Raw genomic sequence first — 14,951 nt, 5'->3', positions numbered from 1 at the left:
TAGACATCATCTATTCTATATATTCCATGTAACCCTAGTTTCTCACATCCAACTACACACAGTAAAGAAGGTTAACCATGTATCCCCAACAGATAATCTGAATACCTTGAGTTCTAAAAAGTACAAATCGATTTATTGATTAAAAGTTCATTAAAAAAAGGAGGGCGTGGCTAGCAGCCGATGATGGCGGCAGCAACCTAGAGAGGCTCCCGTAGCAAGGCGGCGTCCCGCATCAATCCGCATGCCTATCCGTTCACTGATCACTCCAGAAGGGCTGTCTAGGGTGCGGTGACCGAACGGCGCACACAAGGAAAATTTGGGAGCGCCTAGACCTCAGCAACGGGACGAATCTGCATTCGCGCCCCTCGCGGACGGAAGGCCTGGTGGCACGAGGCGAGCACCGGTGTCGAGTGTAACCTTGGGCCGGGCGGAAGTCAACCCTCCCCGGCACGATCAACCGGAAGTAGCCGCTGACGACAGCACCCAACACCACCGGCTGGCAATCCTTCCCACCGACTACTTCACCCTTCACACGGCACATCCAGTGGCGCTACGTCGTGGTGCCCCCTTTACTACACTCGGCATATACCGTGGAACTTGCGAAGCAGCGGTCACCATCTGGCCTGACCTTGCCGAGGCCGCAACAGCTCCGCGGCCACCGACAGCACCTTGCCTTCGTCAGCGACCCCTGGCCTGTACCCAGACTGAACCTCCTTTATAGGCCCCCCCCAAGCGGACGGCTACGGGCGTCCGGCCCACTCCATTGTAAACGGTGCCTCGCCGCAGAGGGAAAATGACGGGGAAGGGGTCACGGCAAGCCGCCGCTCAGGCGAAGCTCGGAAAATTTGCCTATGATAACCAGACGTCCACTCAACCTGAGCAGCGCAAATCACTGGGAAAGGGCGCGGACAACGACAGAACAAAAAAGGCCACGCTGGACGATGTACTGCGCGCACTGGAACAGGTTCAGGCCACGGTGGGTTCGACTGCAGCCGAGGTTACCCTTATTAGAGCCGACCTCCAGAAAATGAGCGAAAGGGTGAAACAGGTGGAGGTGGTGACTAAATCATTGATAGAGGACGTCTCCGACCTACAAGTGGCAATGGAGAGACTGCAGGCAGACAATAAACTTCTTAAAAGCAAGCTGGACGACCATGAAGGGCGCTCCAGACGCAATAACGTCCGTATCTTAGGAGTTCCGGAGTCGGAAACAAAGGGAGCCATGGATCTGTATGTTGAGGAACTTATAAAGACAAAACTGGCCCCGAAGGGACTCTCCAATTTCTTCACAGTGGAGCGGGCTCACCGGGTCCCTGGCGGGACACCTACGCCGGAGGCCGCCCCGCGCCCCATCCTGGCACGACTCTTTAACTTCAGAGACCGCGATGCAGTCCTTCAGGCAGCCAGAGTGGCACCGCCCATCCAAATCCAAAATTCACGGATATCCTTCTTCCCGGACTACACGGCGGAGGTCACCCGCAGAAGGAGGACCTTCCTCGAGGTTAAAAAATCACTCCGCGACCAAGAACTGCCGTACTCCATGTTGTTTCCGGCCCGACTGCGAGTGGTGGCCGACAAGAAGGTCTGGTTCTTTGACTCTGCTGCGTCCGCAAGAGAATGGCTGGATGGATGGCGCACGGTGGACCGCACTTCCAGTCGTCGACGCAACAGGACAGAAGAGGAGGGCCGGCCGGGCTCACAATCGTCGACCAGGGGCAGCGCAAATGGATCGCCATCGCAGGACCACGTTGGGGCCGCTGGAGGCGAATGAAACCACAGTGAGGGACTGATTGTGTGGTCTGGACTTTACTCCCGCTATGATTGCTCATCAAGTCGTTCTTGGACGCTGGCCCGGACTACCCGAGGACAGCAGAGGGACCGCCTGCTTTGGGGGACACTCTCCCCCGACGCGCAAGTACTCTGTTTTTGGCATGGGATAAGCGCTCTGCTAAGTTGGGGTGGTGGGCAGTTCTGAGTCCGTTTGGCAGGGAGGCAGGGTGGGGGGGGTTAGGGGGGTTTGTTCATTTTTACGGGACATTCACAGAATCGATCGCAAACTGTACAATGTGCAATGATGTTTATTGAAATGTTGCTGGGGCGGTGGAGTCTATTCCGATGGTTTATGTTTCTGCTTTTGACTGATGGTGGACTGATGGTGGATGAACTGCCTAACGCAATAAGAGTGGAGGAGACGCAGATGGGCGGCTCCGCCCTCCGACTCCTTGCCTGGAACGTGCGCGGCCTAGGTGATAAAGTGAAACGCGGCCTCGTCCTGTCCGAGGTGAAACGTCACAAACCTGACCTAATACTCCTCCAGGAGACCCACCTGGTAGCGCTACCAAGGCCCTGGACAGAAGGGGGTATAAAATGTTAGCCCACTCTGACATCTCCACGGGGTCCGGGGGTACAGGCATCTTGATCAGAAAATCATCCAACTTCATCACCCTTAGCACTAGGACTGACACACAGGGCTGTTTTGCGGCAGTGGCGGGGCAATGGGACGGGCGCCCCTTAACAATAGTCTCGGTTTACATCCCACCTTCCTTACACTCGGTGATGTTACCTGCCCTGGGTGACTTCTTACTATCCCTCCCTGAGGGAGACATGCTTCTAGGTGGGGACTTCAACGCAACTGCAGACCCACAGCTTGACAAGTTCCCAGCAACTGCCCTCCCGGGGAATCCCTCCAGGTTTCAGCGCTTCACAGAGGCACTGGGGCTGGTGGACGTTTGGCGCCATGTTCACCCTGCACTGCGACAGTATACATTCCACTCCACCGTCCACAATAGTTTATCCCGCATTGATTACTTCCTGGCATTAGGGGATGGGTTGCAGCACGTTGAAGAGGTGCTCATACACCCTAGGGGCATCTCAGACCACTCACCACTGACTCTCACCATCACCTCGCGGACACGAACACGCCGCCGCGTCTTCCCCATACACGCCTCTTATCTTAAAGTCCCTAAGGTCAGGAAGGCCCTGCAGACCGCCACAACACATTACTTCATAGAAAACGAACCGACCGCAGCCTCGGCTGAGGTCCTCTGGGAGGCCTACAAGACAGTCTTGAGGGGGCAAGCTATCAGCTCTATAACGTCCCATAGAAGGGAGCAGGCAGCTGAACACGCGTCCCTTGAGCTCCGGCTGCGCGAAGCCACTAATGCCCACGAAGCCGACCCCACGGTTGACACAACACATGCACTCGCGCTTGCTCAGCGCCTATATACAGACCACGCACAGCTTATCACACAAGGCCACATTTCAGACACACAGAACCGGGTATATGATGTTGGAGACAAAGCGGGAAAGATGCTGGCCTGGCTCGATAAGAGAGGGGGTAGCTCCAGAGGGATCCAGCGGGTGGAAGACGAGGAGGGAAGGACTCAGACGGACCCGGATCGCGTGGTAGAGGCACTGGCTACCCATTTTGAAAAAGTGTACACTCCGGAACGGGACATTACCGCGATTGCAGCCCAAAGCGCACTTTATGACATAAACATCCCAACACTGCTACCGGAGGCCGTAGCGGAACTGGAGGCACCTTTCACCGCTGACGAACTGCGCATAGCCATTGGGGCCCTCCGCACGGGCAAAGCACTGGGGCCAAACGGCATCCCAGTCGAATGGTTCCAAGCACGTACAGATGTTCTTAGCCCGTACCTGCTCAAAATGTATGAGGAATGTCGTGGTAAGGGGATGCTCCCATTGGACCAGCGGACGGCCACGATTGTGGCCATTCCTAAGCCCGGTAAGCCCCCCGAGGACTGCTCCTCTTACCGCCCTATATCTTTGCTTAACGCAGAAAGCAAAATTTTAGCAAAGCTTCTAGTAAATCGTCTCATGCCTCATCTGTCCGATCTTATCCACCCGGACCAGTCAGGGTTCATGCCCCACAGGAACTCCTCGCTCAATCTTAGACGGGGTGCTAGCGAAAGCGGATGACATAGGCGAACCCGCGGCTATATTGGCACTTGATGCGAAAATGGCCTTTGACATGGTGGAGTGGGCCTACCTCTTTGAGGTTCTTCAGTATATGGGATTCGGACCCGTTTTCATCTCCTGGATCAAATTGCTGTACACTGCACCGGTAGCACACGTGGTAGCAAACTGCCACATTTCACGCTCCTTCCCCCTCAGGCGGGGCACCCGACAAGGATGCCCTCTCTCCCCCCTTCTTTTTGCACTCTCACTGGAGCCTCTGGCGATCCGCATCAGGACTACCCCTTTACTTAAAGGGATTACATGGAGGGAGGGTTGGGAGGACCGCATATCGCTTTATGCGGACGATATGCTGGTGTACCTGACGGACCCCGATCAGGGCATACCGGCCCTCTTGCGCCTCTGTAATGACCACGGCGAGACGTCAGGCTACACTATTAACTGGGGTAAATCAGAGTTGTACGCCCTGACGGGTGGTCACCCAACGCTTGGTCCGGACTGCCCTCTGCGGTTGGCCGGCTCCTCATTCAAGTACCTCGGTATCCACGTCACGGGTGACCCGGCAGAACACGAAAAGCTGAACCTCTTGCCACCGCTGGACCGCCTCAAACAAGATGCAAGCTTCTGGGCGGGGTTGCCGTTGACGATGTTGGGGAAAGCAGCCCTGTTTAAGATGAAATCCCTGCCCCGTTTCCTGTATATACTGGACAATACCCCATTTGCTGTACCCAAAAAATACTTCAGGAGAGTAGCGGCAGTGGTCTCTGGTCTGCTGTGGGGCAATCGCCCGGCGCGGATAGCACACGCCAAGCTCTGTAGGAGCTGGTACGAGGGCGGCATCGCACTCCCCAACCTTTATCTCTACTACCGGGCGGCACAGCTCAGACCTATCAACCAATGGCTGCATGCAGCGCAATCGGATCCAGCGTTCCAGGCAGACAGGGCTCAACTGGGCACCAATACCCTGCTGGCACCGCTTTACGATAGACGGAAACTCAGACCGCTGAGGGGCCCTACTAGGCTCACGGTGGCCACCTGGCACGCAGCCACCGCGGCGCTAGGGTGGAAAGACACACTCACAAAGCTCACTCCACTCTGGGACACGCGAGCCCTAGGTAATCTTCGGATCAGTAAGGGGTTCTCCCGTTGGGACGATATCGGCATCTCTACGGTGAGGGACATGTGGGAGCGAGGGGGAGTTATTACCTTTGCCCGTTTGAAGGAGATCTATAACCTAGGGCCGCATGAAACCTACCGGTATGTCCAAATCCGTCATGCATTGCTGGCAGCTATCCCGGCGGGATCGACTCTCCCCGAGTCCTCCCCGCTAGAAGATCGCCTCCTGACGGATTATATGATAGAAAAGGCCACCTCCCTCACTTACCGAAAACTCCTTAACAATTCCCCAGACCCGCTGGTGCCTCTTAAGGAGAAATGGGAGCAGGAAGTGGGCGAGCTAGATGAACATGAATGGAACGAGGCACTGGCGTCCCCTAGGGAAGCGGGCATATCGGCCAGAATGCGGCTCATCCAACTTAAAGTGCTACACAGAACATATTACACCAGGACTCTGCTTCACCGCATACAACGGTCCCCTGACCCCTTCTGCTTGCGAGGCTGCGGGGAGGAGGGCACACTCTTTCACACATTTTGGGATTGTTCAATTATACACACCTATTGGCGTCAGGTCATGCGCACTGTGTCACAGGTGCTGGAGGTCTCGGTGCTGCCTGAGCCGCGGCGATGCCTCCTCAACGTGTGGGAGCCAACTGACTTGTCCCGGCACGGCCGCCTCTGGGTAACATTGGGGATGATGGTGGCCAAGCGAGACATCGCGCAGCGCTGGGGGGTGGCGGACCCCCCGACGGCCTCACAATGGTGCATAAATATGGGCAAGGCCATGATTACAGAAAGGGCGGTTTACTTGAACAGGGCTTGTCCGACTAAATAGAACAAGGTGTGGTCCCCGTGGAACGCCTATCGGGGCGACATCTGCGATCCATTACCTGAAGATGACCCATTAGACTCAGATGAAGACGACGGGATGGAGTGAGGAGGGCTGATTGGTGTGAGGGGTACTTCTGGGGAGGATGGGGGGGTAGAGATGGTTCGCCCCCACCCTAACTTGCCTAGTGGGCATGCATGAGGTTGGTTCAACTCTGGAATGGACTCATGTCTAACTGGCAATTAGCTTACTCATTGATCGTACTGTCACTTCCCGAAGTTTTAAATGTTCTTTTCTTTAGGTAAAAAATAGAAAATGAAAACCTCGTTCACCAAGCATGGACCATTTGTACTTAACCTTCACCACTCGTTCACCGATCTTTACCTTCATGACTTCTGCAATTACCTGCACAAATGTAAAGTAAAGAACGTTTTTCTTTGACACCTTGAATAGCGGCCGGCCCATTCGGGTTGTAGGCGACAAGCTGTGTAAAACTGTGAAGGTATAATAAAGGTTTTCGAAAAAAAAAAAAAGTTCATAAAAACAGTTTTAAGAAAGACGGTTGACAGAATCCATAGCATTGTTAATCAACAACATTCTATTACAAATTACACTGTCACAAAACTACAATCAAGTTAAAAAAGAGAGTACATGTCATAGACAAAACCACTGTCATTTACATAATACACATCGGTGATAAAACCTCGTTGGCCACAGCCCTTTCATGGATTGTGTTGTCATGTTGTGAACCATTAGTGAAAACACAATATTGCGCACTTACTGCGTGCCATGTCAGTGTGCACGTAATATATGTAAGTCACCTCTACAGCAGGCCTTGTAGCCCTAAGGCAGTGTGCATTATATTTAGGGCTCCCGGTTTTATGGTATTTAATTTTTTAACATTTCTGTCTGTATTTATCCATATTTATTTTTGGGCCGTTTTATCTGTATTTATCCATATTTATTTTGTGTTTTGTGTATAAATGAAGTTTTAAAACTGTACATTTCCATATTTATTTAACTGATAGACACACACTCATATTTTGATGTCTGCCATGATTTAGCTTTTTAAGCTGCCAAATATTATGTAACAATACATTGACTATATATTAGCATTATACCACAAATGTATGTTGACATATGCCATTATTTATGGGAATTTCATCCTGTTTTTTAATTTCCCATGCTGTTCTTCTGCTCAGCTGTTGGGCTGCACGTAGAGTCACTTAAAAGAGCGCACTTATCTGTATTTATCCATTTTTAACAATAAATGCAGACAGAAAACATATTGTTTTCTGTCTGTATTTATATGTAAAAACGGAAAACAGGGAGCTTAACTATATTACATGAGCAGATATGCCCCTTTGTGATCTAATTCAATTACTAGATGGTGCAAGTTGACAGGGAAACCATCTTAAGTGTATGTACTGGGCACTTGTCATTACGAGTTCCCCTGCTACATGATGGCTGTACCGAAAATACTAGTGTTTGATATAGAATACCCTGTCTTAATAAATCTGAACTGATGCCAATACTAGATTTAATATGACATGCACCCAGAGTGCACCTTAGAGGTGCCCCCTGAAATCTTACTACTCTTCTAGTGTGCTGACTGACTGGATCCTTCCAGCCTTCCACCACAGACTGGTTTCTGACCCCCTCCAGGTGAGAGCCCACGATCCCAGGAGGTCAGGAACAGTGCGCATTCTGGCAGAAGGTGTTATTACCTCCTTCAGCAGGATGACTAGTGAATCTGCATACCAAAACCCGAGACTTCAAAGCTTTTGCTGCCTTTGATATGCAACCCCGGCTGCCTCAAGACTTGGAAGATGCCACCTGAGGCCCTTTTGACACCAGTACAAGTGGGAAATTAGCTAGGTGTGTTGCACCACCAGACTAGTCACACCCCTAAGGTGGGCTGCCTAATGTACTCCATGAAGGGATTCTCCATTTAGATTTTGGTGGAATAAGGAATTTTGGGACAGGAAGTGGTCATATTGGGGGTGTAGTGTCCATTAGCTAAAAATCTTCACTCTCCTTAACATCCCTAAATTCAGCCTTTAGGTGGACCGGGGGGTGCGCTTTGGCTGCACAGGAAGACTGCCAACGATAGCTGCCGCCATATTGGGGGGGTAACTCAGCAGGCATCGAGCTAGTTGTTTGCGCGACCAGAGGGATAAAAGACGCCCTGCGTTGCACTCACGTTGATGCCTAATTGACTCCTGAGGTGGGAGCCCGTGTTTGTGTGTAATTTTTTGCTGTTTAAAGAAGATATTTTTAAAACCACTCACTTAATTTTAATACTGCACTCAGCCTCACCCACGGCTCAGACGATTTAGGAGCTGACCGGGGGGCGCTTTGGCTGCACGGGAAGACTGCCGGCGATAGCTGCCGCCATATTGGGGGTAACTCAGCAGGCAGCGGGCTAGTTGTTTGTGCTACCAGAGGGATAAAATGAACGCCTCAGAGTGCACGTGCAGCGGACGCGCCAAAGGAGAAGTGTGGCTCACTGGTTAGAGCAGGCAGACCCTGAAGCAGAGGTCAGACCCGGGACCAGGGTTCAATTCCCGACGCGGCAGAGTCTTGAGCTCAAATGTCCATGGACTCGATAATTCTCGCTTCGGTGCCTGACCTAATCATGGGTTCACACTCTGCAACTCTGGGCATTAAGCTTGCTTAATCTCCACAACGGCCCCCCGCGGCGGGATGCCTGGCTTTCACCTGGGGATGCCCTGTAGGGGCTATCTCACAGGGAAAAGCCAGGACGGGTTCCCAAGGCAAGCGCGGAGATACCGCTTTGGGGGTCGAATCAGGCCCTATATAAGAATATAATAATAATAATAAAAAGGCAAGCCCGTCTGCGCCTGTCCGTGCCTGAACCAGGCCTATGGCCAGGACCCCTGGCCAGTCTACAAAAACAGTAGGCTCGTCCTGCCTAAATCAGGCGGGGAAGACAGATGGCCTTAAATATCATCCTGATTATCTGAAGGCCCTTCAAACACCTCAAATGCCCTCATGAACTAGAGTTCTCTCCATTACTAAGGATAAAACTTGCATTCATTGTGGCTTCCACTTCACCCCTAATTTAGGAACTAAATCCATGACTTTACCATCCGCAAACAATCTCCAAAATACTCCCAACTACTTCATATTCTTTGACGGCTATTAATTGCCGTTCGTTTCCCAAACACAAATATAACATCTTTGACTTACTTTTTAATGATAAACCCGATGCAGGTTTTCTTACAGAGACCTGGCTCCATGAGAGTTCAGGCCCAGATATCGCAGTAGCATTACCGACCAACTATGCCATAGTAAGAATGAACCGAGTCGGAAAGATGGGAGGAGGGATAGCTATCATTTTCAAGAAGACCTTTAACTGTAACCTGGAGCATTTGCCCATTCCGGCATGCAAAGCTGCCTTATTTAGGCTCACTTTCTCCCCTAACTTCACATATTCAGGAGTTCTTGTATATCGCCCCACAGATTATAAACACTGCTAACTTTACTGTGCTAGGTGATATAAACTTGCATCTGGAAGATCCCACCTGAGAATACAGCGTTAGATTCACTGCTGACATGGCGTCCCTTAATCTAGAACTACTGAATGCCGACCCGACACATATCGCAGGACATTTTCTAGATCTCATATTTTCTAATCTCAATACGATCTCCCCCACTTCTGCTTTTCCAATTAGCTGGTCCGACCACTATCTGATTAATTTCACTCTGACTCGACCATCAGATAAGATCATTTTAAGCAGCTCAACAGTGGCAGGAGAAGTGAAGAGAAACTGGAAAAAATTAGACATAAACAGACTCAATAATTGTGTGGAGGCCCAAATGCCATCATTAGAGCATAATGTCGATCACCTCGCGGCCGTAGTACAAAAATGGCTAAAAGATGCCGGGCATTCTTGGTGGTAAAGAGCCCAGCGAGGCTCGGGGGCCATTTTGTGTTTAGAGCCACGGAGGCTCTAGGGGGCATATTTCATTTACGAGCCCAGCGAGGCTCGAGGTCCATTTTGTGTTTAGAGCCACGGAGGCTCTAGGGGGCATATTTGATTTCAGAGCCCAGAGAGGCTCAAAGGCCCATTGATCTCGAGCCCAGAGAGGCTCAAGGGGGCACAGTTGTTTTAAGAGCCTGTGTGGCTCCAACGTTGGGCACGTGTTATGCCAGAGCCTGTGTGGCTCCAACTTGTGTAGAGTGAGTTCAGAGCCTGTGTGGCTCCAACAGTAGGCGCAGTTTGCGCCTAAGGGTCAGTGAGGACCCTGTCGCAGTTTGGATTCACAGCTGCCCAGCAATTAGTGGGTAGCTGCACCGTTTAGGTCTGCTGGTGTTCTCAGGTGCCCAGCAAGTAGTGGGCACCTGCAACGTTTAGGTTTTGCGCCAGTGGCGCACCCCTGACTGGCGCTGCATGGCAGCGCGCCCTGACATTCTGGACACAGGGCTCTTTTAGTCCCTTTATTAGATGGGGCTGGTATGTGATTTCTATGTTTTTAATAGTAATTGCTAATGTGAGTTTTGCGCAATGTGGTTACCTGCTATATTTAGGATGGTAATTGCCTACTGTGTGTTTTTGCGCTATTGTATTGTTCTGGCACCTCTGAATGTTTTTAGGCATCATGTGTCTTCCTTTTCCCTGCGCTGCACCTCTGAATGTTTTAGGCATCATGTGTCTTCTTGCGCTGCACCTCTGAATGTATTTTATTGCATCATGTGCTCTGTTCTGAACACCGCTGAATATGTAGGTTTATGCATCATGTGTTTCCCTTGTCTTACACCTCTGAATGTTTTTATGCATCATGTGTTTCCCTTGTCTTACACCGCTGAATGTTTTTAGGCATCATGTGTTTCCCTTTACTACACCGCTGAATGTGTTCTCATGCATCATGTGTAATGTGTTGTGCTTATACCCCTAAATGCTGTGTGATACTTCAGTGGTTGTTCTTTTTAATACAGATGGTCCTAGTAAGGTCCTGGTTCCCTGCGTGACATTCTCCTAAGGTGGTTAGGGTTGCGTAGGTGGTACTTACCTGTTCCCAGTAGTTACTGGATGTGATTTATAACGGTTATCTTGTGCTATACTTATTCTATTTCCAAAAGTGTTGATTCTGACAGTGGCCCATGTGGCCCTGTCCTGTACATAATCCCTTGTGAATATGGCCCGTGCCAGTTGGCACCATGTATATTGTGTGATACTATCTGATGTGTTTTTACAATACAAAAGTTATTTTATAAATAGCCTTGTGTGGAGTTCCTTTTGTGGTGTGCCTAGTATGTTGTTGCTGTTGTGTGCTGGCGCAAATGCTTTACACATTGCCTCCGAGTTTAGCCTTACTGCTCGTGCCAAGCTACCAGGGGGTGAGCAGGGGAGATCTTGGCGTGTGACTCCCTTGCCCTGACTAGAATGGTGGTTTCTGCCTAGCTTTGGAGTCAGCCTTAGGCAACCAGAAATAGCCAGTTCTAACATTGACCATTACTAATTTTTGGAGTGGAGTGCTGGACCATTGTATTTCATTGTAAATTGTGGGATTCTCCCTGGGAAGCTTAGGGGTATTGAGCTTAAGGTCCCTGGCACCCTGAGATTAGGATCACTTATACCAGAATATCGATCGGTGCAGCCATTATTGCCTTATACCCTGTGTTCTTTTTGTTGTTTATAGAGTGTCCATTAGAAACTGCAGGAAATAGACTGCTTACAGTGAATGACAGCTTTATTAATGGTGCCTTGGAGGCACATGAAATAAAAATCAATGTTGTCCAATAGTTATCTGCTTTATTCAGTATATGAATCAGAATAACATACTTACCTTGCAAATAAAGATAATTTTGTTTGAAAACCTCACAAGTTAAAAAGCATGAACCCTGTGTATAGCCTCTTAGCTTGTAAACCTTTAGAAATATGTGTGGGAACAATTTATATTTTACATTTGAGCTGTAAGCAGCTTGGTCTAACTTCGACAAGGCACAGTTAAACCTACTTGCATAGTGTCAAATGTAACACTTTAAAGTGAAACTATTTTATCTTTAAAGGTCGAGGATAGCCTAGAGAGTGGCAACTGTTTTACAGCCCATGTCCTAGGGTGCTGAGTTTGATATAATATATGTCCTGTTTTTAGGTCTCGGCGTCAACGCGCGGAAGCGCGTCTCCGCCGAGATCTTTTGTCAGCGACTATCATTCCCAGGAGACAGTCCTGGCCACGTGCATCCTTCCAGGCGATTTGTAACTGGAACGCGCGCTGTGGCCAGGCGCTGTCTCCTGGGAAGCGCAAGCACCACACACGCATGCGCATACACACACACACACACGCGCCCATGCACGCACATACATACATACATACAGAGACACCACCCCTGACTCATACACACATGCGCGCACACACACAAGTGCACCGAGGCCCCCCCTCCCCCGCCGTCACCGTCGCACACACGCACACCACCCCTGACTCATACACACACGCGCGCACACACACAAGTGCACCGAGGGCCCCCCCCCCCTCCCCCGCCGTCACCGTCGCACACATACATACACACACACACACACGAGCATACACACACACAAGTGCACCAATCGCGCTCCAGCCTTTTGGAACTTACCTTACCTCAGCACGCGGCGCCCAACCTCCTGCTGGCGCGGCCCCGGGGCTCTACACCGCTCACAGGAGCCCCGGGCCGCGAGACGCTACGACTCCGCCTGCCTCCTCTTCCGGTGTGAACGTGGCCCCGCCCCCGTCACAGGCGACCGTGCCTGACTTCCGGGGCGGCCTCGGTACATTATGTAAAGTTTGTATTGTATGTTTTACATGGAAATCCTAATTATAGTGTTTAAAAAAACGTAAGGCTCGTAAGTGATTGGCATGATAGATTGTTTATCAGGCACACTGGTTTACAAATTGGTTTCTAAACCAGACCGACAAATTGATGTTTGCTGGCCCTTTACTTCCCCCGAGATGTCTTCATTGCGATTCAGTTGTACGCGTGGGTGACTCGGCAAAGGCTGGTAGCAGCTGTGTTCTTCGTCTTCAGTTTCACTTGAAGTTATTCTTTTGACACTGGGACGATTCGTGGACGGTGTGTCATGCAGACGGCGTGTTTGTGTGTCTCTCTGCAAGTGTCTTCGTGTGTTGACAGGTGTATAAATGCGGCTGATGCGTTCTTACAGATAGAGCGACATTATTCTCTATTAGTTCTAACTCAATACGTTTTCATTCGGTTTGTGTTGTACACGCATGCATATGTAGGCGCTTTCATGAAGAATAAGAAGAATCAGTCAAAAAAATATTTGCCCAAGATCACACAGTTTAGTTAAACAGGAAGCAGCGATCAATGCAGGTTTTCTGGTTTTACTTTGCACAAATTAGGTACCAAAAAGTTGTCTGTCTCTCATTTGTACCTCATATGTTAATGCTTCGTTTACCTTTTTCTGGCTGAGGGTAGAGCGAGCATGGCTGGCAGAAGCCACATGAAAGTGCAGCTTGATATAGGCTCGAGGCTCCAACAGGACCTCGAGCTTGACCCTGTGCCATGCTTCAGACTCAAGCTTCCAGTGGCTCACCCACCTCTACTCAAAATAACGGACATTTACTATTTTTGTATGTGTCCCAGTACTAAACCTTAGTAGTTTTTGCAGGAGTTGGGCAAGCAGACGAATATATAGGGAGACGCGAGCAGAGCCTAGCCAAGGTTCTGGCTAGCTAGGCACTTAAAGCCGTGGTGGTGAGTGCAGAGTGGTGGTGAGTGCAGAGTGGTGGTGAGTGCAGAGTGGTGGTGAGTGCAGAGTGGTGGTGAGTGCAGAGTGGTGGTGAGTGCAGAGTGGTGGTGAGTGCAGAGTGGTGCAGAGTGCAGAGTGGTGCAGAGTGGTGAGTGGTGCAGAGTGGTGAGTGGTGCAGAGTGGTGCAGAGTGGTGAGTGGTGCAGAGTGGTGAGTGGTGCAGAGTGGTGAGTGGTGCAGAGTGGTGAGTGGTGCAGAGTGGTGCAGAGTGGTGAGTGGTGCAGAGTGGTGAGTGGTGCAGAGTGGTGAGTGCAGAGTGGTGGTGAGTGCAGAGTGGTGGTGAGTGCAGAGTGGTGGTGAGTGCAGAGTGGTGGTGAGTGCAGAGTGGTGGTGAGTGCGGAGTGGTGAGTGCAGAGTTTTATTTTTGATTTAAAGAAAAAAAATGTCGAGCAATGCCAATAGCTCTACCTTTAATGATGCCGAGACCATTGCAAATGCTTGTTGGGGGACTAGCTGTGGAAAGACTCACTAATTAAAAAGAGCAGGATGTGTCTGAGGTCAAAGTATCTTCACCTGGGATATGGTGTGTGGAAGTACATTGATCCTGCAGGGAAAATGCACTATGTAGTGATTTTGCCTTCTGCATTCAAGGAAGTGTGAATGTGCTGTGGTAGAGCTTGGACTAATCAGGGAAGTGCAAACGTTGTGCAGTGGTGCTGTAATTAATCATAGAGCTGCCACTGTGCTGTGATAGTTATTTTGTCTTGTAGGGGAAGCGTGGGTGGAATATCGGTATGTTTGGATTTTGGTGAATGAGGTGTCTCTGCAAGGATGTCTGATTGAAAATTTTCAGAAAATAATATGCATTCTTTTTTCACAGGATTCGGTTCCAGTGGCACCGGTTCCCTGTTTGGCCAGGCACCAAGTTCAGGAGCTAGCATGTTTGGGCAGGTAATCAGATTATAATACCTCTGCACATTCCAACACTTGCATACTCTCAGTTCAATTCAAAAGATGTATTGAGCATGGGCTTCCCAACGCTAAGGTCTGTCAGGCTCAGTATCATGATCTTTTAGGTGAAGAGATGGGTTTTGTGTTGTTTCCTAAAGCTGAGTAAATTATCATTCATCCTAAGAGTAAGTGGTAAGGTGTTCCATAGTTCAAGGGCAAGGTAGGCAAAAGAACGCCTAACACATCTGGTTAGAAATAGAGAGAAGACTGAAGTTGCTAGATCTAAGCTCTTTTGGGGAGGCAAGGCTTCCAAGAAAATCCTTATCTCACAGCCACTTAGTTGTAGGGCTCCTATCACTTGAATGTGATTTTTGACCAATGCATCAGCTGCCTGTCTGTCAT

At 50.0% G+C, this 14,951-nt stretch overlaps 1 protein-coding gene across 4 annotated transcripts in view; it reads left to right on the top strand.

Annotated features, from left to right (window-relative positions):
* Positions 1-14,951, top strand: part of NUP214 (nucleoporin 214) — a 438,399-nt gene that overhangs the window by 313,151 nt on the left and 110,297 nt on the right. For all 4 annotated transcript variants that reach the window (XM_086924798.1, XM_086924800.1, XM_086924799.1 and 1 more), the window contains exon 30: positions 14,479-14,549. In XM_086924798.1, coding sequence (XP_086780924.1) covers positions 14,479-14,549 — 71 coding nt within the window. The remainder of the gene's footprint in view (positions 1-14,478; positions 14,550-14,951) is intronic.

The sequence above is a fragment of the Lissotriton vulgaris genome, chromosome 5 (genome assembly GCF_964263255.1).
Source record: "Lissotriton vulgaris chromosome 5, aLisVul1.2, whole genome shotgun sequence".
NCBI lineage: Eukaryota > Metazoa > Chordata > Amphibia > Caudata > Salamandridae > Lissotriton > Lissotriton vulgaris.
This window is presented reverse-complemented; position numbering and strand designations above follow the sequence as displayed.